This window comes from Protopterus annectens, chromosome 10.part0 (assembly GCF_019279795.1).
Source record: "Protopterus annectens isolate FY-2018-M chromosome 10.part0, PAN1.0, whole genome shotgun sequence".
Classification (NCBI taxonomy): Eukaryota; Metazoa; Chordata; order Ceratodontiformes; family Protopteridae; genus Protopterus; species Protopterus annectens.
Genome location: NC_056744.1, coordinates 1,572,434,857 through 1,572,460,089, shown reverse-complemented (window position 1 = coordinate 1,572,460,089; position 25,233 = coordinate 1,572,434,857). Strand labels below are relative to the sequence as shown.

The following is a 25,233-nucleotide window of genomic DNA, read 5'->3' as shown; positions in this document are numbered from 1 at the left end:
TTAGAGGCGATCTCTGCTTGACTTACAAACCCATGTCTGACCCAGCTCTGTTAGAAATGCTACATCTAAAGAAATCCCTCAAAAATGTTTTTTCAAATACATTTGAATGAATTCCATAGTTTGAGCTTTTAAAGGAAATTATCAGTTCTATACTTTGAGTGTTTACCAGTAAAGTAATGCTTTGGTCAGGCATACTAAAAATGTTTTTGTAAAATAACACATTTTAAATTAATAAATGTTAACAAAACTAAGTTCTGCACTAGCCATGGAATGAAAATAATTCCTAATCTGATGGATAAACCTAAGTCCATCAGATTATCACTCATAAATGGGAGGGAGGTTGGCATAATGGTTAAGGTGTTTGCATTACAAACACAAGGTGCAGGGTTTGATTCTCACATGGGGTAATTGGCTAGGCTTAAAATGGCCCACAAGGGCAGTTAGCCTAGTACTAATCTATGAACCTATGAACCTACCTTGACAATCCAGAAAATTTGAGCTCCAAAAATATGGAGAAAATTTGTAATAGGAATAAGCAATATTTATATTATTTTGAACAGATATAGTACTATTATAGATTAGAAATACAATATAAATGTCTACTTATTGTATAAACAATTAATATTTACATGAAAGACAGATGACAAGCAGTTCAACCATAGTAAAGTAGGGTGTATCATATATAAAACCTCAGTAAAAGATTATAGCACACAGTTATTTAACATAGTCACCCTTATTGATGAAGTCTTTCAAAACGTATTACTTAATATAAATAGATGGTAATAATATTTATACCTAATGTTTATAATACAATATATTTTTACTGGATATATCAGAAGTTATATTTCATTGTTTGCCAGCATTTAAGTAAGCACTTTGTTTGTTGCTAACTTACTTGAAGCATCAAGTTTGTTTTATGTGAACATTGATGAAAGTTAGTGCATTTTAATTATCAGTGCATCCCCCCCCCCCATTTCCTATACATAAGGATTTTTATATCTGTCATTTATTATACAATGAGTGCAATTATAGGTTAGAAACAAAACATCCACTTATTGTGATTCTTCTTATTGTGATTAATGTTCACAAATTCCCTTTCCATATTTATAAATTGCAATTTTATGGCATATACTGAAAGTTTTTAGATTTAAATGACAACATTCTAATTTGTATAATCAGCAAAGGTTAAACTGAGTGATTATTGTCAGTTTAATAATATTTGTTCAGAATGTGATTGTTATAATCTGTGACATTCCTAGTTCAGGCTTCTATTGTTTCCCTTGAACAACTTTGTCAGTTTGATGTCATGTATAAAACTTTAGTTACCTTGGTAACAGCTTAAGTGTTATGTATGGTCAAGATGGGTTACAAAATCACAATTCAAGTTAAAGCAATTAAATGACTTGTTATGCACGTTTACTTATATGAGAAAATCATCATGCTTTCCCCTTGATGTCCAATACAGTGTTGGTCATTTATGACAAGTTAAAATAGTAGTGTTATTATACACAAGCCCATGTTATTAAACTGAGTGTCTATTGTCAATTTAATACTATTTGTTCAGAATATGATTGTTACATTCTATGACATTTCAAGTTCAGGCTTTTATTGTTTCTCTTGAACAACATTGTCAGTTTGATGTCATGTATAAAGCATTAGTTACCTTGGTAACCGCTTAAATATTATGTATGGTTAAGATGAGTTACAAAAACTACAATTCAAGTTAAAGCAATTACATGACTTGTTATGCATATTTACTTACATTAAAAAATCAACATGCTTCCCCTTGATGTTAAATGTAGTGTATGTCATTTATGACAAGTTATGACAGTAGTGTTATTGTACACAAGCCATGTTATTAAATCCTGTCTTTAATATTTAAATTCAGCAGACTGCTTCATCTTATATGACAACTATATATTTTATGTTTAGATTTACTAAAATTATACATTGCATAGCTATTGTGTGTGTTTTTTTTGTTTGTTTTTTTGGCTGTTGCTTGGTTATTTGAGAGGCCACAAGCTGTAATGCTTATTCTTATTATTAGCTCCTTCCAAGCATGTTTATATAGTCCATACACTTTAAATTATGAGAACCTTCTAGTTTCTTATTTGTTATAAGTATATTTCCATCCTTACATGCACACATATCAGTACTTCAAAGCATGGGCAACAATGCCCATCCAGTTTTGTCAGAATACCATTCACTAGTTCATGTGGTGTGTTTCCAGGCTGTTCTTAAAATATCCAAACCAGTATTTGTCCTGTTCCATTTTAACAGCCTGTTTGATGCAGTGGCCACTCTGCCAGTGAACCATTCAACACACCTTCCATTCCCACAGATATTTCCATAAAGGAAATCTGATGACTCTCTAGCACTTCCCAGCAACCCCAAACACCCCTAGAATCAGCTATCCCCATATGCCCAATACGTCCGAGCAAGCTCACCTCCCAGACCACTGCAAAGGGTACTGCACAAGACCAAGTGCTCTTAGTCTTTCACAATAACTCAGACTTCCACTCTTATGTAAGTCCTTACTGTGTTTTGACCAAAATACATTTTAAATATAAAATTGCGCTTATTATTTTATTTATTTATTTTTTTATCAAGAATCAACTTAATGAGCTAAACGAAGTGTTGGTAGACCATCAATATGTGCACATGTGGTTTAAAACAGCCATTTTATTATATTTTTTTTCTTTTTTTTTTAAATGATAAACTTCATTGCCGAGAATCATCTCAGAGGCTCCTCAGTGCCTTTAAGCATTATTGTCACTCTGTCTCCATTACCATAACAACCTGGGAGCATCTGTTTCTGTTAGTGTGTCTGTGTACTGCATACCAGAGGCTCGCGATGCATCTGAAGCAAAACTTTACTTCACTGCAACTTCAAGCCTAAATTCCCTCCCTTTCAGTGAGGCAGCAGCCAGGAAAAGAACAGAGAGCAAACAGAACAAGCCGCCACAACAAGAGATAACACATTATTCCAGCCTTCCCACCTCTCACTCAGCAGATGTCTAAACGAACTATTTTCTTCCAAAGTATCCAAAATCACAGTTTTATCCACCCCCTTCCCCTGGATCCAGGCTAAAACACCAAATGTCTCTTCCTAATACACAAGCATCAGTAAACCTTGATCACAAGCCGCAACCCACAGCTTCTCGGAGACGAAAACAGCAACATACAATAGCTGCCAGACACAGCTGCATCCACACACACCATGTCAGGTTTAATCAAACAGCACTTGAAGCTATGATACCTGCCATAATTGATATTAACTATGTTTAGACAGAATAATAATGACATTTATACTAGCTGCCAGATATGGCTTCATCCACACACACCATATCGGGATTGCTCAAATAGCACTCGCGGCTATGATACTTGCCATGATTGATATTAACTATGTTTAGACCGAATAATAATGGCATTTGTACTAGCTGCCAGACACAGCTGCATCCATGCACACCATATCAGGACTGATCAAACAGCACTTGTAGCTGTAGCTAAAGAAATCCCCATCCCTCTGCACCACATGCTCCAGAGACCTCAACCTCATTACCACAATCACCAGAACATGCTGGAGGGACAGGTTCATCACCCAGAGACTGCCCATGCTATGGAATAGACTTCCCATACATGTCAAGCAGAGCACCTCAGTGGCCCTCTTCAAGAGAAATCTTGATGAGTAGATGGGAAACAGAAAATTCACCCTGGGGATCACTCCAGTGGTTTTACTCGACAGAGGCACTGGGAACTAAGGTCGGGTGGCATGATGCCAGGGTAATCCTATGGGCTAGACTTGTAAAGGCTCCAGGGCCATTAGCCTAGTACACACCTATGAAACTATGTGTAGGATTACCACAAGACTATATCCTTTAAGGCTTTGAAGATGAGGAGATATTATTAAGTAAATGTTTATTTATATGGGTCTACTTCACATGACCTAACTTTCATTTATCTGAAATTAATTTGACAAAGGCCATATAACCTAAAGTTCAAAATACTGAAAACTCACTTGACTGAAACTCATAACACCAACACCTTTTAATGCTAAATTTCAATATAGTAGTGGCAGTGTGTAGGCTACTGCAAGGTAAGAAAAATGTATATGCCCTTTTTCCCACTGTAGTGCAATCTTGGAGTTAGTATATATAGTTGGAGGGGTGTGGGAGGCACAGACTCCCACACTGGGGGGGGGGTGTTGGTGGTGTAGCCTGGGTCTATATTAGATCATCAAAACAGCAGAATTTCAAATGATCTAATATCGAAACCAATATTGCGAATGCTGAAAACAGCGAAGCTGCACAAAACCGAATTCTTTCCTAAGGAAAGAATTTGGTTGGCCATTGTTGTGGCTTTGCTGTTTTCAGCAATGTGATGGAAAGTTACGGGTTGGGTTAAGGTAAGTGTGTGATTGTGCGGACTTTCGGGTTAGGGCATGGGTTGGGTGAGTTAGAGTTAGGGTGCGGGTTAGGTAAGTGTGCAATTGTGACAGCATTTGAGGTTAGGGGCGGGTTAAGTGAGTTAGGGTTAGGGCGTGGGTGAGGTGAATGTGCAACAGTGAGAATTTGGGGTTAGGGGCGGGTTAAGTGAGTTAGGGTTAGGGCGCGGCTGAGCTGAGTGTGCGATAGTGACGGACTTTAGGGTTAGGATCTGGGTTAAGGTAAGTGGATAGATAGTAGTATATGTGCAGTGTAGTGTAGGGTTAGATGTAACTTTTATATGTATGTGTGTGGATTGCTGCTTTTTAGTGTGCTTGTGGTGTGTGTGTTTCTCGGAGCAGCAAATCGATATTGTTAGGGTTCGGGTTTTGCAGTTCGACGTTACGGCATTCGATAATGAGCCGTTTCGATAATCTGATATAGACCCGTGTAGCCCCCCACCTAGTTTGGTTTTATATCGTCTGGTTTCTGATAAGAGGGTATACAATTAATTTTTACATTCTGCAAAGTGTTAGTAACTGGCGTTATAAGCATGCATGTCTATAATTTGCAATTTAGTGTGTTGAAATCTAGCATTGTAAAGTGCCGGTGTTATGAGTTTCAGTCAAGTGAGTTTTTAGTATTATGAACTTTAAGTTATATGGTCTTGGTCAAATGAATGGCAGTCATATGAAAGATCATATGAAGTAGACCCATCTACATGTATGTATATATATATATATATATATATATATATATATATATGTGTGTGTGTGTGTGTGTGTGCGTGTGTGTGTGTGTGTGTGTGTGTGTGTGTGTGTGTGTGCGTGTGTGTGCACAAATACATAGGTAATATATGAATCTGATATGGTATGATAAGGTCTTTGATTATTTTGATTATAACTAACTTAAGATGTGTTGAAACATGGATGCTAAAAAATTATCCTCAAGAGTGAAGCACAAGAGATGAATATCTTGGCATCCTTCCCGAGAACACATGCATAATAAAGGTTATAACTAATAAGGCCTAATCATAATTCTGCGTGGTCATTAAGTTTTGTTTGGTCAATGTACTACCAGTTACAGACAAAAAAGAGAAAAAAAGTGTAGGAGTGCAAAGTGTTTTACAAGCTTTCAAAGTCACAGAGTTATTTATCAAGCTTAGATAAAGGTTTTCTTTAAATATTTCTATTTTATTAACTGTTTGACAGATTACTGTGATGCCAAACAGACCAAGCCTTCGATAACGTCTTCCCTTGGTTATCAATCTGCCAAGCTTCGGTTCCAGTCAGGAGAAAAATATCCTGTGCCAGTGGGTAAACCGGCTGAAATGGACCTGTCAGACTCATCCCATATAAGCTTCTCATTGAAACAGTAACTGTACCTTTAACCTTATATTGACTGGGAGAGGAGTCCTCCTGCTGTTTTATGTACATGTGTAAATGGCATATGGTAAAGCTGCAAGAAAAAAATATCAAAATACAATATGTAGATGCATCTTCATTGATACATTGAGTATATGCTGTAAAAGACACAAGTAACAAACTATAATTATCATTTACATATGATGAAAGCTAGATAAAAACTAGCTGACTGGTGTTCAGTGCAGATAAAACCACACTGACAGTACTGGAGAAGAAGGATCTACCCACGTACAAAACAACTGCAATTTAGCTCAGATAGCTAAACAACTTCCTTATTGAAATAATATTTGCAATTAAATATCTGGGACTCCTTCTGGGACACAATGTAAATTTCTTTAAAATATTAAACAGAAATAGAAGCTAGGGATACTGTATGATCAAATGTGGCTTTTCAAGAGAGCAGGACATGTGACCAAGTTACAAGTGTGGAAAAAGGCATACATTTTAAAAGGCAGCTGTTCAAACATGCTTTAGCTGGAGAGAGGATGTCATTTTAACCAAGATGAAGTGACCTTAGAACTAATTAAATTAAAAAGGGGTGTAGGGCCCATTGTACAGCATAACTAAATGTTTTGCATGAATGGTCTTTCAGACTCTTTTTGTTTCATTTAAACTGCACTTGAAATATTGACCTTCACAGTGGAACTCCAGAGGACTGTGTCAGCTGTTCAGGAATAAGTGAGATATATACTTGTTTAGGACTGGTCATTCAAACTGGTCACTGTGAATAAGGGAAACATTTTTTTTATTCAACATATATCAACCTCTGAGGTCTTTAAATTAAGTAAGCAGGTGGATGGGTGGAGCCCCTTTCATGGAGGGGTGTGGCTGGGCAAAGCCCATCCTTGAAAACATAATCCTAAGTGTTTTGTGGAAATATAATTTTCATTTTTTAACACAATGTCATTTGCAATGATGTTTTTCATTGTATGGTAGGATTTTTATCAGAACAGTTACTGCTTTTCACATATTGTTATACGGAATAATGGCCGTAACTGGGCTGTCACAGTAACTTGGCTTTGCAGACATATTTGTCAGTTTGAGAAGTGACATATCACAAGCTCATCAAGTTTTTATTTGCTGTACAGCAAATAAATCACCTTTGCATTATACTGGATAGAATCCTGATTTATTTTCTATGCATCAGGGGCATAATTACTTGCTTATCAATGAATGAAGTCTTGTCCTGGTAAAGGGGTTGCACACCCTAAATAATGATCTAATTTAGATTACTCTTCCTGTATGAAAGAGGGATCTTGTTCATTTTGCATGGAATTGCTACATTCATGTTTAATCATGTAAATTTAATGAAGTCAGAACATGTATTCTAGTGTTGGAGTGCTCACACTATACTTGCATAGAATAAGGGCAAATGACATATTTACCTGTGTGCTGAAGTTGCATTACGCATAAGTAAGTTTTCCTGGGCTAACTGTTTGTGTGGGCATAGAGAGATAAAGCCCAGAGACTGTAATCAGGGTGTCCCAGATTCGATTATTGGCTTGGGTATCAGTCAGAGCTGGAGTGCTTGAGCACAGGGTGATAAGGCTTTGCCTGGTCGCCTCTCTTCACAGGGTGGGTTAGGGTTAACATATTGAAAGAGGTACTGCCACTCACTGTAGCCCCCAGTATAGACTATAGTGCAGAAATTAAGGCAGGCTAGGCATGTTGGTGGCTTTGGAAGGTGTTTCCCATCCTTAGGCCCAGAGCAGGTCATCTCTAGGCTAAGCCTCATTGTAGGCAGTGGCCAATGGATCCACTTCCAGCATGCAAAGGGGATATAGCCATAATAAAAACATGAACACCACTGTAAGTGGCTATGGTGGACCTGCAGACCCTCAACCTACCACAACAATTTCATTGTCAGCTAGAAATTGATGGCAACCCTAGCCAGGGTTAACTAGCTAACACAGAGTAATACTTTATTGAGGTGATATGGGACCTGTGGGAGGATGCTGTATTACAGGTGTAATTTTAAACCCAACTCATTAAAGCATTGAACTGAAAAAAAAGCAATTAATTTGAGGCTTCATCTATATATATATATATATATATATATATATATATATATATATATATATATATATATATATATATATATATATGTATATACATATATATATATACATATATATATATATATGTATATATATATATAGCAATTTGACTTACATTGCCTTGATCAGTGAAGCCTTTCTCCCTGACTTGCCTTTGCTTCTATAAAATAGACTTTTGCCTCGGTGGCATTTAGCTAGGTATCAAAAATCAAATAAGTTAATATGATGCTCAAATGTAACTGCAGTCTAGTGTACATTGGTGAACTTAATGGTTTGCTAGACGACATATTTAAGGACAGCTGAGAGAAATGGGGGAGTAAGAGCAGTGAAAGTCATGTGGCTGATCATTTATCAATTTGTTTTTACTTATTTAAATCAGTTCCAATATATGCCCCAATAATATGTGCTTGTATCTGAAAGAGGGGGTTACTAAATATTTAAATCAGTTCCACTATATACCCCAAGAATATGTGCTTGTGTCTGAAAGAGGGGTTACTAAATATATTTTGCAGCTGAAGCATTTCAAGGTTCCCGGGCTGTGAACTACATGAACTACAAAAGGAACTGGCACCTCACCTAAGTGTCATGTTTAATCATACCCTGACCTCAGGTTTTGTGCCCACTGAGTGGAGCACAGCTACTGTTATCCCACTCCACAAGGGGAAATCCACCTTCGATCCCGGGAACTACCGACCCATCAGTCTGACGAGCCTGATCTGCAAGGCCATGGAATGTATTATCATGGAACTTATAAACAAAGACATTGGCAACCTTCAACAATGGACCCCACCCAGTTTGGGTTCATGAAGGGCCAATCTTGTCTCCTGAACCTGATTGACTTCTTCGAATCAGTCTCCAGAGCCGTGGATGAGGGTAAGGCAGTCCACATAGCCTATCTGGACCTCGCCAAGGCCTTTGACACCATCCCTCACTCTGGAATCATAGATAAACTTACTAAGCTGGGCATTAATCCCTACGTCACTCGATAGGTTGCCAACTGGCTTACTGACAGAACCCAGACTGCAAAAGTAGCCGACTCCAAATCCAGCTCCAGACAAGTGACAAGTGGAGTACCTCAGGGTTCAGTCCTAGGACCACTCTTGTTTGTCATTTACTTCTCTGAAGTACAGGCCAACACTAAGGGACTCTGGCTAACAAAGTTTGCAGATGACTGCAAGCTGGGAGCCATTACTGAATCCCTAAATGATGTGGATACTCTACAAAAGGGCCTTACAGAAACAGATGCGTGGTGCCAGAGCCATGGGCTCAAGCTTAATGCCAAGAAATGTATAGTTATCCCCTTTGGGAAAAAACATGTACCAGTGAATTACCACATAGGTGGCAGTACACTAAACACTGAAAGTGTGATAAGAGACTTAGGGACACAAGTGGCCAATGGTCTCACCTTCAATAACCACATCCCCACAACAGTCAGGAAATCCTTCTATGTAGCACACCTCATCACTAAGGGCTTTTCATCCAGAAAAAAGGAGGTCATTGTCCCACTGTACTCATCCCTCATTAGACCCATTATAGAATACAACGCATCATTTAGTATGTACCTCTCAAGACAGCTGCAACAATTGGAAACGCAGTAGAAATACCTCACTAAAAGAATCACAGGCCTAAAGCAGATGCCGTATGCTGACCGCCTTAAAAAAATCCAGCTATACTCTGTCACATATCATCTACTCAGAGGCGATCTCTGCTTAACATACAAGGCCATGTCAAACCCAGAGCTGTTGGACATGCTACACTTAAAGAAATCCCAATCCCTCAGAGCCACACGCTCTAGAGATCTAAACCTTGTCATCACAATAAACAAAACATTCTGGAGGGATAGGTTCCTGACCCAGAGACTTCCCAGACTCTGGAATAGACTGCTCATTCATGTCAAGCAGAGCGCCTCTTTGGCCATCTTCAAAAGAAACTTTGATGACTGGATGGGAGAAAAGAAATTCACCTCGGGGATCACGTCAGTCACCCTGCTAGACAGGGGTACAGGGAAATAAATAGTGTGGGAAGAAATAGCCAAGCAATTGTTATGGCTAGGCTTGTATAGGCCCTAGGGCCGATAGCCTAGTACCAACCTATGAACCTATGAACTATATCTTAATTTGCAAGGGTTGAAATATCGAATTCATTTGAAAAATGTTGCCATAATTTAATTTTATATGCAAAACTAATGACATTGATTAATGTAGCTAACTATTATGCATTTAAACCTGCTGATTTTAACTTGTTTTATTATTCTAGCCAAGCTGTTAAATACCATGCATTTCTCTAGTCAGTATAGTAGCACTAATAAAGTATCTCTACTTTATTTTTATTTATTTATTTGTTTATTTTGTGCAGGTGCAATAAAGTCACTTGGCTACCTAAACCTTTACCCTGCAGTGCTGCTTTTATTTCTGAGACTTGCTAGACATATCAGATTGAGAAAGATCACTTACCAGTAAGTTTTTATGTGCATCAGCAGCGGTCACCATTTTGTGGCCCTTGTGCTTCCCCAGTGATGCACAGACACCACAGATAATTTGGCGATCATCCTCACAAAAAACACTCAGTGGGTCCATGTGCTCCTCACAGTGGCCCTGAGGGACATTTTGCAGCTTCTCCATCAGGTGTTCCAGGAGCTGGTTCACTTGTAGTGCCTCTGTCTTGACTAGCTTGGCACATGCTGGCGCTGGACAGGGTGCCATCCCATCTTCTCCCTTCGGCACTTTTTCTATACATTCTTTGCAGAAAGCATGACCACATTCAAGGATAACTGGAGATTTGTAGATACCATTGCAGATGTTACAAGTCATGTCAACATTTTTGTCCTGAATTGCTTGGTGCCCTGACATTTTAAAAGTGTTAGATGGATGTCTTTCACGTCTAAATGAAGCCTCTCACGACAATCTCCTGTAATGAAAGAAAGCAACAAGTTCTAAATAACAGTTAGAATTTGTAATCTTTTTCTGGACAGATTTGCAGTTATGTTGCTAGCACACAACTTTCTGCTGTTTTTCTTTTTTTTTTTTTTTTCTGATACAAAAGGAAAGCAGGAAACTAGTTTTGTTAGTACATTTACTTAAAAAAATTGTTGATACAAAATGTGTTCTAAACTTCCGTTACATGAAAAACTAATGAATACATAAAAACATCTGTTTATATACTTCAGAACTAAGACATGTCAAAAAGATGGTGAGTGAAAGGAGCTGCATGGATGTCACATAGAGCAAAACACTCCAAAAAAGTATGATAAAGCCTAAGCAAATGATCTAAATTCAGCCAGTGACTCTAGTATTGAAGTGCCATCTGGGATTGAAGGATTTAGCAGCAAGCGGACATTACTTTTTTTTTTATCTGGAGGAGGCTATAGGGTGAGTCAGCTTTACGCATGGTTCCTACTGAATGCAACAGTAGCATCCTCAAAACAGGGACAGGACAGCTTCCTGAGCTGCGGATCGTACAGTAGTCTGTAGTGTAATACTATTGATGGCTGTCCACTGGCTCTTACCTGTCAATGGTGTGAACAAATGGGACAAATGGATGAAACAGGTGAGATAGCATAGCCAAGACAAATGATCAGCAGGGGTCACAGGGTGCTATATATGTATCAGATGGGAATGACTGAAGTCCGTTTTGATGAGCTGTGACTCATCAATTCCATTTCAATTGGTCCAGAGCTATTGAAAGCTTGTAGTACTGAGAAACATACTTGCTTCCAGTACCATTCACATCAACAGTCATTTTTGTTTTTTGTTAAGGAGTTCTGATTGTTTTTCATTGTGGTGTGATTCAGTGAAATGCAGCACAATGAAAATGTATCTATTCATTTTATGTTAAGCTCACGCTATATCATTATTTTCAAAAATAATTCACACTGTGTTATAAAACCCTGTTGTGGAATATGGAACGGTTAGGAGTTATGCTAGGTTGACTTGCTACATTATGCCCCAGTGTTAACTGACTTGCTCAAGGTCACACAGTTGGCAAATGATGGCTGTGGGAATCAAACCGTGCACTATAATCACTACAGTTCATAGCCTTAACCCTCTGTGACTAAACTCACTGGTCTTTGATTATCTGCCTCCTTTGGGCAGGATCAGAGCTGTGCTAGTTTTAGTTCTCTGGCCCCTCATACTTCCCCATCTTGAGAAGCACACTGTGTAATGTAGCCCGTTTCCTAACCAGCACCTGCTGGCACTCTATGGAGATAGAGTAGCTAAACCTTTCATAGATATGCAGATTAGTAATAGGCTAACTGCCCTTGTGATCCATTTTAAGCCTTGCTAAGCTTAACCAATTACCTTATGTGAGTATCAAACTCCACACTTTGTGTTTGTAAGGTAAACACCTTAACCATTATGCCAAACTCCCACAACACCATTCCATCTCCATCATATCATTGTAGTATTTAGACATTCTAAATTGTTGTCCCACTCAATGTCCTTTGCATTTGTTTTTTTAAAGTGCCCCTTGACGGTCATCTCATATTCTTGCATGTCTCCATCTGCATCCTACATTCCCATATTTTGAGAAAACCATTGCAGAACTTCCACTGAGTCTCTCTTACATGGTACCTCTCAGTGTAGTTCTTCAGCAAGCCTATTTGACATCAGTGTCTTCATCATCAATCTGTCTACCCAAAGAAGCACCCTGCTGAATGTCTACAGCTTGCTCCCTCTCCACATGCATTTACTTGCCTAACCACAAAGGTGTTTGATTTTTTTTTTGACTCCCTTATTTGGGCAGCCTTTTATCCCTTGCTAGTGAACACTGTGGCTGGACGTAGGACTATGCAGCTCATTCTTCTTCTTTCAGCTTTTCCGGTTAGGGGTCGCCACAGCTGATCAACTATCTGCTCATGATTGGCAGTGGAGTTTTACAGTGTCGAGTTGCCAGCCCAACCTTCCACAGAAGGCACACACACACACACACACACACACACACACACACACACACACACACACACACGGGAGGAAACCGGACACCCGGAGGAAACCCACGCAACCACAGGGAGAGCATGCAGACTCCGCACAGAAGGCACCCCAGCCGAGGATCGAACCGGGGAACCTCTTGCTGTGAGGCAGCAACACTAACCCTCTGCACCACCACGGCCACCCAGGACTATGCAGTTAATATGTATATTAACCGAGCGAAAGCGCTTGATTTTATTGTGGATTTATTTTGGATTTTGTTTCGTGGTGGTGAAATAAAGACTTGACAATCTATTATTCATCGTTTACTGTATATCATTACTGCGTTTTGGTTTCCATCGCTTGTGGACATTTTCGAGTTATTTTGGTCCTGTTGTTGTTTTCTTGTGGCTATAAAAGATGAACACAAATGAATAGCTCTACACACAAGAGGGCCCTTTTTGCAAAAACATACTTATTGGATATTTATTGCAGTGTGGCTGAGAGTATCTGACAGACATTACTTACTCTTTTAAACTGCTAATTTTTGTAAAAGTAAAAATCCCATAATCCTGTGCAGATTCCATTACAGCAAGAACACAATGTGTGTGTGTGTGTGTGTGTGTGTGGGGGGGGGGGGGTAAATAGTCCATGTTGTATGTTGGCATTTGTACTAGATTCAGAAGTTTGTCAGGTCTCTGTGGCTATTCCAAACTGTGTGGCTTATGAGACACAGTAAGACAGGTGTAATGCTTCTGTGAGTATCTCATATTGCATGCAATGTCTGCTACAGTTTCCACATCCCTTTTCAAATGTCCTGCTGAGGACAGCCTATGATGCATTATCCAGGCAGGGGACCTTCAGAAATGGCACAATGTTTAATATACTTTTCTCTAATAACTGTAAATACATGAAACTGTCAGGCTGCACTTAGAAGCGTTACTTTGAAACTTATCAGTTATTTTCCCGACTTTATACTTGCAAAACTAAATGACCTATCTTAGTCCAGGTTTTAGTTATATACTAACCCAGTCTTAGCAAATGTAAGAAATTAATACAGAAAGTGTAACTTGAATAATAGAGTGAACATATCCTAAATGTTGCCCCTCCCACACTTCCAACTGAGGGAGCTTTGACAGCTGGCAAATAAATAAAGTACCAGTCAGCAGAATAAACGTTTTTTTTTTTTTTATTTATTTTTGTTACTTAAGCTTTCCTTCTCACCCAACTGTGAATTCTGAGCTTCCCGTGGCACTTGCATCTTGCACTCTTTGGTTGTGCGCAAGGCAGTGGCTCTCCGTAAGAGCCAACAGCTGCTTCACAGCCTTTGTCACTCTCCACCCCCTCCAGCTGAGATCAATCTGAGGTCCAAAGCATACTTCCTACCTACTTTTGTCTAGCATACAATCAGAAATGAGCTATAAATAACTTCACAAAAAATATTTTTTTTTTATAAAAAGAACTTCAGAACACATTGTTAATTTGGCACATAGCTTTTTTTTTTACATATTCTTCAAAATGGTTTGCACTGGATCAAGGAGGGACCAGTTTTACTAGATAAGCTTTCTTTCCAAGAACATCTTTATAAACTTCTGATGGGACATGCCTTAAAAGGGAATTTTACAGAGAAGAATTTATAAAAAGCCACTCAGCATTTGCAAAGGTTCTGGATGCAATGCATTGTTCAGAGAAAATGCATTTCTTACTGTAGGACAGAATAAAAAAATAATGTGGCAGCACTGTTTATAAGTATTCATTTCAGAATAAGATACCGTTTTGTTGTATGGTGATTTTATATAATTGCATATTCATATTGTCACAGTACTTGGCTGGATTAATTGTACTTCCCAGGACATTTCTTCTGGTTTCTAATGCATGTAATTACACAGAAATAAATGCATTATAATTTATCTATTTGTTTCTGAAGCAGAATATAACCATAATACAATAAGAACGTATAGCTGGTCAGAAAAATTAAACATTCAAAATATATGAAACTGGTAGAATAAGGACAGTACGCAATGTCCGAATTACCCAGGCCATAATGCAGGTGTAAAGGATAAGGGGTGCTTTTCATTTATTTATGTATTTGCATTTATTAATATATTTCAATATAGGTGTTTTACAATGAAAGAAAAGACCAAAAATAATAATATGTAAATCAGGCTAGCTGCTGCGCAGGTAAACGCTCTTGTTCCCCAACAAATATAAAATACTAAAAGTCTGTATAAACGTGGAACAGGAGCATAAGTAAGGAGTTAAGCCAAAGTGTTCCACGTTTATACAGACGTTTAGTATTTCAAAAATAATAATAGGTATTAAAAAATGGCAAAGTTGAAAGAGATTCAACAAGGCAACAGTATATAATAAATTAAAATATGATTCAAAAAGAACAAACAGAATTTGTAGCTCTGACAGGACTGGGTTTTAATCTCATAAATAAATAGGTTTTAACAGACCTCCTAAAGAAGGCCTTAGATATGATCACCCAGATCATGAAAGTAGACAGTTTCAAAGCACCGGAGCAATAGTTTGCAGCCCCTCACCTGACATCTTGACAGGTTTTACTGAAATATAGGCACCGACAGCTTTTTAAAAAGAGTTTCAGAGTGAAGTGCAGGTTTTTCTACTAAATGAAGAATTTTATTTATGACACAAAAACCCTCTATTGTCCAGTCTGTAAAAATAATGTAGTACCATCAGCAAATTACAACCAGAGCTTATATCAGAGAAGTATGAGAAAACTAAACAAGTTTTATTATCTTATATGGTAAATTATTTAGTTATTTGTTTATTTATTGCCAGAGCTACTGATCTAGGTTTCATATCACACACACACACACACACACACACACACACACACACACACACACACACACACACACACACACACACACACACAAAATACTGATTTAAGGTTTGAACCTACATTCCCACAACAATAAAAACTAAGTATCATATGACAAACAGCACTGATATTTCTGACATGGCACTGCTGCTATTTGCAAATATTTCACACCCAGGCTAGAGTAGCTGAAGTGTTCTGCAACTCCTCTTATAGTCGAGCGAACTAAGATATGAAATCCTCTTGCAGTCTTGTAATTAAAAGAAAAACTAAATTTTTTGTACAAATACAGTTTTCCAGATTCAGGCTTTGGGAGGCTCTGTGCCATAGTCTCTAGGATGAATAAACAATAGCTAGCTAATAGAAGAAAGCATGGAAGTATCCAGACTGTTTGTTAACATGCAGTTTGCCTCTTAACTCTTATTCATTCTGATCTTCAGCTGTTGCCTGGCTGGAAAATTCTAGAATTGTACCAGAGTGTGAAAAAGAACCCTTCAGATCCCTTTCTTTGCACACACATGCATATAGTATAAATATATACCGTTACCAAGTTTAGATTAATTCGTCCACCAAAAAACAATAGTTTGATAAAATCCTGAATATTTAGATGAATATTAATATTGTACTAACCTGACAAAAGACGGAGAGTGCTGCATTCAGTGTGACAGCAGTGACAGTGTGACTGCAATTGGATCCCTGTACCTTCTTTGGACAGGGCTGTATAGACAAGGCTATAAATAGTCCCAAGAAATGCAGGCAGGCTGCCAGAGCCAGCTGTTGGAATGCCTGAGCTAAAATGAGTCCCAGTATTTATACTTGTAACAACATTTGGTTCTGAATCACTGTGGTGTGAATTTATCTTCCCAGAGGAGGATGAGGAGGGGGAAAAGCAAACAGGCATCACTCATTAAACACTCCACGTTAGAGTTTAATTGCAACATTTTCACTTATATCCATGGCCAGCCTTCCTTTAGGCTTCCCTGCATTGCCATTCATTTTGCTTTCCCTTCCTATGACTTAGGCCATCCTATCCCATAGAACACAACTTGATTTCTAACCCCCCCCCCCCACTTCCGTATTGTACAGCTTAACAGCGCATATAACCACATCAAAGCCTCAGCAAATACCTCCCGTTATTAACATGGTGTACATTTGCTACTTCCAGGGTCATATTGGCTAAGGTGGTATATTGTCAAAAAATGCCTTTGTGGATTCCATCTTCTCAAACCTTTCTGGCAGTCTACTCCATGGGTCTCTGTAAAATACTTCAGGAGCCCCATGGAGTAGTTACTTCCAACAATGTTTTGCTTCTGTTTCTCTTCTTTCTCCTCTGCCCTTCCTGTTCTGGACAATTCCTTTAGATTTCCCTTGCCTGCTCTTTTGTACAAGTATCATGTACTTATGTGTCCTTAGTGTCATGTGGGAATAAGTCTGGCATCTATAGTCTCTAGTCATATCTCTTTCCATCCATCCCACAATTCATTCTGGTGTCTAGGTGTCTGTTTCATTGTATGGCCTCTTTTCTTCAATCTAATGTTAAGGATACACTACAGCATTCTGTTTGCTTCTGCCAATACTCTTTCACTTTGTCTCCATGATCTGAATCAGGTGGGCTGAATACCCCCAGACCCTTGTCTTATTCAGTTTTTTATCAATTTCCTTCCCCCAGCTAATATTTCATCCCAGGTTTGTTTTCACCCAATTGCAAAACTTTGCATTTGTTTGCAGTGAACATCAACTTGGCTTTGTGATGTACGGGGTAAAGCCCTGACTGTGATCCTGATGACTGGGGTTTGATTAGTGGTCCTGGCACTGCAGGAGCTGGTAAGGGGGAGGAGGAAGAAGAATGAAGGGGCTGCTGCTTCTCTTCTTTCTCAGGGAGGAATGAGAGGGGATATGTTAGAACATGTAAGACTATTGTGTTACCAGAAGTTATACCAGAAACCATGGTTAAGGTCACACTGGCTTCTATGAAGGTGGGACCTTAGATAGATGGCACATAACCACACAGGTAGAGTATAGCCTTGTATTGCCATGTTACATGCTCTTTGAGGGTGGGGACCCAGATACGCGTATCACCATAGTGGTGAGACATTCATCTGGTTGTATCCCATTATGCACCCTTACATGTAGCAGACATCTGCACAACAGGAATAACCTCATAACCCACAGTATGATGGCTTTACTCTGAGTCTAATGCTTGCCCTTGGTGATAGTTAACTGGATGGGACAACTCAGTGGCCGGGTTGAAAACTAATGCTCAGTGAGGACAAGCCCAAAAAATTAAATAAATAAAAAGGAACCTCGTCTGCAATCTTTGTGCTCATTAGTTCACCCTATCCAAATCCAAAACTCTCCTCCATCCCCCACTGTTGCAACTATCATTATGTCATCAATAAAGTGGTCAATCATGTCCTGTATTCTCTCACATATATGTGAGAAGCACATGATGAAAAGTCCTGGATCCAGGAAACCCTGTGCTACTCCACTAATCACTCTGTTGATTCCTTAAACTGCTCCTCTCACCACAGTTGGCTGCTTCTTACCATTTAGACATGCAGAAAACCAGTTCTTCATTCTTCATCCCACCCACAACTCCTTGGGGTTTTTTATCAGCCACATCTACTATTACTCCCCTCTCAGGATCACCTGTAAGCCCCTCACTGAAAACTGAATCAACTTTGACTGATACCACCTTCTGACCATGAACCCCTGTTATTTTCTATTGTGTAGATTACTGTTTTCTGGAGACAATGATAGCCTTAATTTCTGGATTTCTCCATGATGTTTCACACCATTGCTGTGAAGGTAAAAGGACTGTAGTTCTGTAGACTTTTCTTGCCCCCTGCACCATACAATGGTACCACAATTGCTGTGTTTAAGTATCAACAGGCATTTCTGCACTAGCCAGTGATGTATTCAAGATCTGTAACAGAGCATTTGCTAGTACACTGTCCAAATTCCTGATGAGTTTCTTTGGAAGGTAGCCCATCTGGCATTGTGCTTCATCTTCCTAAAGATGCCTCTCCCCTTTCTATCCTGATGTCTGCCTGTTGTTCATGTTCTCACCATTCTGTCCTGCCTCCCTCAGACTTACCCTCAGAGTTACCCTCAGAGTTACCCTCAGACTTACCCTCACACTTACCCTCAGAGTTACCCTCAGACTTACCCTCAGAGTTACCCTCAGAGTTACACTCACACTTACCCTCACACTTACCCTCAGAGTTACCCTCAGACTTACCCTCAGAGTTACCCTCAGACTTACCCTCAGAGTTACCCTCAGACTTATCCTCAGAGTTATGGTGCTCTCCCTTTGCTTTCTTTTGCAAAGACTAAAGCAAAGTAATCATTTAGTACTGCTGCCTTTTCCCAATCGTCTAAAATCTGTCTTTCTCTCTCTTCCATCTTTGCTCATCTTGGTCAGTTCTGTCCCTCCCTTCTTCCATTCCACTATGTACATAAAAAAACTTCTTTCCCTGCTTAATTTGTTCTCCTCTTTGTCATATTTGCCATTGCTGCCCTCACTATCCTTACTGCCTTTCTGCTAGTTTCTTTAATATGTGCCTCCTTCATTTCTCTACCTCTTGTAGGCCCTGTCATTTGCCATAATTCCAAGCTTCACATTCCTATGTGGCCATAATTGTTTTCTCTTATTTTCTACATTTTGTTTCTTCCTCACACCCTTGACCATAGTTCTAAGTACCACATCTCTGACCCATTTTGTTTGATCGCTCCCTCCAACTCTTTCCTGTCTACAAACTCATAAATGATTCTTCCATGCACCACAGCATTTCCTATTTTAGTGAAGTAACTGTCCCTCCTGGCATCAGCACCCTTCTGTTCCAGAAAAGTGTTTTACAGCTGCCAGCTGAGCTGCATATGTAGTAAAGCATTACAAGAGTGACCAAAGGTGCACCACCCTCTGAAAGCTGTAATATTTCACTGTGACTTAGACTTGATCCTAAACAGCAATGTGGGGGCATGTCTTTCTTCTGTAGCAATGTGTAATAACTGAGAGTCATGACATATTACTCGGAAATGGTTGCTCTGACATTTCATTTATTTATAGGACTGTATGTATGCATGTATGACTGTATCGTTTGCATCTTCTACACATTTTTCTTTTCTTTTTCTTTTTGGCCTTTTGCGCCTTGCCAGCTATCCACTGTGCCCATATTGTGGACTGGCAAGAACAGGAACCTGGGTCCACTACTGGTAGCTACTGCTACATTATGGTATATCCTTCTGTCTTGGTTATTCAGTACTTTCTTACTAGATGACCAGGGTGTACATGTTGAGATCATGCAACCACTGCTTGTCAGAGAGGCACTGGGTCATTTTTTTTTCAACTCTGGGAACCAAACAACATAAATATGAACATATATAAATGTGAGCAAATAAAGAGCACCAGCCCATTAGCCTGTTTTAATTCTTTATGCTTTGTAGCCAGCCGATATATATATGTATATATTCACTTGGCCTGGCAAGAATCCAAGTGAAGCACTGTTTACAATTTTATAGGCCATATAAGCCAATGATACTTTGACATAGTGGAAAAGGTCTAGTAAAGGTCACCAACAAGTGGTCACAATGTTCGGGAACCTATACACTGCAGAAAGGTGGTCTGTCTTTAGTCCGCAAAGTCTGGAGGAGGAGTACATAATGTGGACCACTTTATCTTGAACACAAGAGGGGCAAAACTCAGAAGTGTACACCAGCGATAATTAAATATAGGCAGAAGCCTGAAAATGGAAAGGAGAAGGAACCATTTTATGAAGTATATCATGGGACCATAGAATGCTCTTCTTCTGTAGATCGTGTAGTGCTGCCTAAAGAGGGGGTAAAGGGTAGCTGGGGATATAGGGATGTGGACAAGGTGAAGGGAAGGTGCTGCATGAGGACTATCTGTTCTCTCATACACAGCAGATAGACTACAGTCCTCCTTTTGATATAACTGCATTTATGAATATTTACAAATAAACTGAAAATCGTTTCATGAAATAGGATCAGGGTTCCTAAACTGCTTCTTTCATATCAGGCATTTTCCATTTCTGGTGACAAAAAATAGAACAATTTAGAAAAGTAAATAAAGGAATACAACCTAGCAGAAACCAAATTGTCTGTAGAAAAATGATCCTAATACTTAATACTTCTGATGCACATAGCAGAACACTTCTAATTACACATTATTTTCCACAGGACAGTTCATACCCTTGATCAATGAAAGGATTGTATTGTTTTCTTACACAGACAAATGTACTATACTCAAGCGTTTTATTATTTTGTACTAAAATGCAAAAACAAGAACCATTTAATCCACCAAACATGCACAGAGGTTACATCTGTTCATATAAGGACTGTGCTGTAAAAATTAAAGCAAACGGTAACCTTGTTTGCCTGCTTCAAGCTATTTACACATCACAGAGGACAATAACAACACCATATGACATCAAAGCAGCTACAACAGATGGCCAAGATTTCATTCTGTTGGCTTTCACCACATGGGCTGTATGGAAATGCCTTTGCTTCCTAGAACTGGTACTAAACACAGAAACAACGTAAGTGCAGATAAAGACTTTTTGGGCCATGAAGTCTGGATAATTTCTTTTAGACTAGTTAAGTTGCTAAACCTACTTATTGACTTATTTGTCCATGCTCTTCATAAGAATTGCTATGTATTTACCTCTTGGCTTCTAAACTTATACAGTATTACTATTTTTATTCTATTACCTCTGCAGGAAGTCTGATGGATCTATCACCCTTTCTATGAAAAGCATATTCTCAAGTTTCCACTCAGTTGTTCTCATTGATTCTTTGAATTGTGTTTTCTTGTTCTTGAATACTAATTTGTTTTGAAAAAATGGCACATACGTGGGCTTTAGGCATTCCCTTGAGGAGCTTAAAGGATTTATTTTATTCTTCTCCATCTTCCCTTTATTTGTCTCCTTTGCAGTGTGACATTTAGTGGTTTTTAATGCAGATTAGAATTTGTGCTGCCTTCTGCTTGTGTCCTTACATTAAGAACAACTCCAGGAGTGTGTTCAGTTCTGAAAATGGAGCCCTGATACTCTCTATAGAGATGCACAATAACTTTTTTTTATTTTCTGCTTTTCATTTCACTTCCAGTACATCCCACTGACATTCTTCTAACCTTCTGTGCTGACCTTATACTGCTTTCTTTCATCAGATAAGATTACCCCAGGTGCCTTCCCAGTTCCCCCACTTGCTGGTGCTACTATATCCCCCATCCAGTTCTATGTTCCTTTCCTGGTTTTGGCTTCCCAATCACATCCTTTTTACATTTGGGAAATTTAGCTTCATTATATCAGTTTGTCAACCTTGCTAACTTTCTCCTCATGGCTCCACCTCAGAAGTTTGAAAACATTTTCACTGAAAAATGTGTTGATTAAATGAAACATGACCAATACATTTTTTGACTGCTGACAATTTCTTTTGAGGGCAAGATCTCTACATACTCTATACAGGAGGACTCCACCCTCAAAAATCGCTGTACCTCTCACTATAGACAAACCCTGACCAAAACAACCTCATTCAATCAAAGAGAGGTTTGGCCAAATGTTATTTTTTCAGTACTTGGCTATCACACTAGGAATACATGCATATGACCGAGCAACCAATAGTCAAAACCCGTTTTCCCCGAACCTATATGTCGAAGCTCCAGGTGTCGAATGCTTGGAATGTCGTAAAAAGTTCGGAATTTGACATTTCCGACCGCTCTACTACCTACCACTCTACTACCTAAACAAGCGCTACCATGGGTCAAAAAGGGGGGATGTTTTGCGGTTCGACATACTTACGTTCGCAATTATGTGAAGTCGCTGTACTGCCATTGAACATTTTCCGGTCGGCCATCCACTGTCCGACCAAATGCATGTATACCATCACACTACTAACTGAATCCACTTTCTTGTGATTTCCGCACTGTTTTTATATAACCTTGTGGTATAATTTTGTATTATTAGCAAATAAATAAATAAAAATAAATATAATTTATCTTCTTGCCATTCTGTATCATCACTTTTCATCTGACTGATGGTTCGTTCCCTTACTGATCTCTGTGTCATCCCTCTGGTAATCAACTTTTCATCTGTCTGAATTGCCATTTACTGACCAGTCATGTTCATGAATATAAGAGATGACCACAAAAGGTGTGCCAGCAAAGTTGGGGCCAGTCCTTAAAAGAGTGGAAAGTGACTTTACTAGAAAACTCTTGGAGCTTCTGAAAAAAATTAACAATATTGTTGGTAGAGGAAAACAGCAAATTAAACATATACTGTCGATGCTCCAGAAGATGACAAAGCTTAAATATTTTCTGAACATGTCACAGAATTCTTCGTCCAGCAGCTGAGCTGCTTGGACACTGTAAAAGAAAGAGTTAGCATATTTAAAATCCTGCTTAAACAGAATCTAAACCAAAGCTAGCTCTTTCCCTTCCGCTTACCTGGCTAAAATTTCCCCTGCAATTCTCTCTCAACCTATCTCAAATCACCTCATTGTGTTCTAACCCATGATACTACTTTTTTCTTCAAAAATCTTGTTAACTATATAACCACAGCTTTCTCACTTCTTACCCTCCTTCTCACTTTTAACCCCCTCCTCTATCCCCTAATTGCCCACTCCTCTTATACTGCACAGGTAAAAGCTACTCCTCCTAAAACTCCATGTTACCGCAGCTTATCCAATCCATGCAATCTAAAACTGATTTTTCAACTAAAATGTTTACTGCTTGGGTCAGAATTTACTGTTCCTGAAAAAATGTACCATTTTTCCCTGTTGTTTAGCTCCTCCTCCTCCTATGAATTCATGTTACTACTGCTTTGTCAACCCATGTTATCTTTCTTACACTGACTTTTCAAGAAAAGTGCTAAATGCTCATGTTAAAAGTTGCTGTTTTCTTGTAATGTTCTGTTTATGTTAAAGTGTTTTACCATCATGTAACAAATATAACTTCATTTGATGGAGCTTTTCTCTTCGGGCCTCTTCTGAAAATGGGTCTTGCCCAGTCAGACTTTCCTGATCAACAAAACAAAAAAATAAATAACACTGTAACATGAAAACACAACAAAGTCTTTGGATTCACCACTGACTTTCAGTTCACTAGGATGACAATCTCTAAGGTGAATGATGGCTGTGAAATGTACTACACAATGGCCAAGCTGACTAAGAGGACCTCTGCCTGATAACCATTTCATCTTGTGTCATATTTACTGCAGTTCTTATAGAGTGCTTCTCTTTTCTCAAGCATTTCCAGAACTATGGAAATTTATCATTATTGTCCCCTTACCTAAACAAGGCTTATACAATAAAGATGAGTCTTTAGAAAAAAGCTGTTACTGTGCTATTTAAAATTCTCCTAGACTCAAAAGGCCTCTCAGTGACTGATAACTTTGCTTCAGAAAAGGTCATGATACACGTACATCTGTGCAGTCACTTACTGACTCCATGCTGGAGGCTCTGGTCAAACAGGAACTTCTGGAATCATCTTTCTTGATTTTGCAAACGCAATAGATTTATTGCTTAATTTGGTACTTCGCTTACAACCTAAAAAATATGGCCTTGGGGAAAATAGAATTTGGGTACATCAGAAGCTAGCTAGATACAGAACAATTAGAGTTCTTATTGACCTTGGAAATTCACTCTTCCATCAAAAATGGGATTCCACAGAGCTTAGTAGTGGAGCCTCTGCTGCTTGCAGTTTCCATATACACACACTACTCATTAACCTCATCTTCATGTACTATCTATGTTACGCAGATCATTTGGGAAAGTCAACAGTGATCACAAAAGTCAGTATCAGCTTGTCAACTACTCTTCAATACAGCTGCACACTGCTGGAGATGTTTGGTTTAAAAGTTTATTTCTCAAAATAAATAAATATATAGATAAAACAATAAGGGGTTGGGTGGGGTTAAAGTATATCTCACATGTTCTAAAGCATTTTTGTTTTGCAATTAATTTCATTTCCAGTTATACTACTAATGTTAAAAGTTGTAACTGATTTTACTAAAATGAAAATTATATCACTGTTTTCTCAGCTTTTTTTCTCTATAACCACATCCATAAAATTATGTTACAGTAGGTCTTGGGCATTGATTTACATCACCTGAAGAGCATTCTGGGTAAGCAAACAAAAGTCTTACTTCTTTACAAAAGCAGTTTCTTAGATTGTGGTTTCACTGCTAAATGATCACGTTATTATTTATTTATTAATGTAAGGTGTTCTACTTGCAAAACCTAATGGATAACTTTTCTAGGAAGTAAGAAACTCCTGCTGATGCATTTAACTTGAAAATACAGTAGCCTAAATACATTCATTTGGGGGTTGAGGTATTGTGGGTTCAGTCTTTCACAATGTCATGGCAGGAGTTTTCAGCTCCAAGAAAGATTTCAGGAGCCGGCTGTCCCAATCAACAAAATAAAAAATAAAAACAACACACTATTTGCACCAAAAATGTATAATTTGGTATTTTATATTGTAAGGAGGTTACACTTGCTTCAGAACATGACAAATACATTTTAGGAACAGTTACAGTATTTTCATTCCAGGAAAAATAT

General features: G+C 38.6%; 1 protein-coding gene across 1 annotated transcript in view; it reads right to left on the bottom strand.

Moving 5' to 3' along the window:
* Nucleotides 1-25,233, bottom strand: part of TRIM72 (tripartite motif containing 72) — a 329,875-nt gene that overhangs the window by 39,231 nt on the left and 265,411 nt on the right. The window contains exon 7 of the mRNA XM_044086926.1: nucleotides 10,359-10,785. Within this exon, the coding sequence (XP_043942861.1) occupies nucleotides 10,359-10,785 (427 nt within the window). The remainder of the gene's footprint in view (nucleotides 1-10,358; nucleotides 10,786-25,233) is intronic.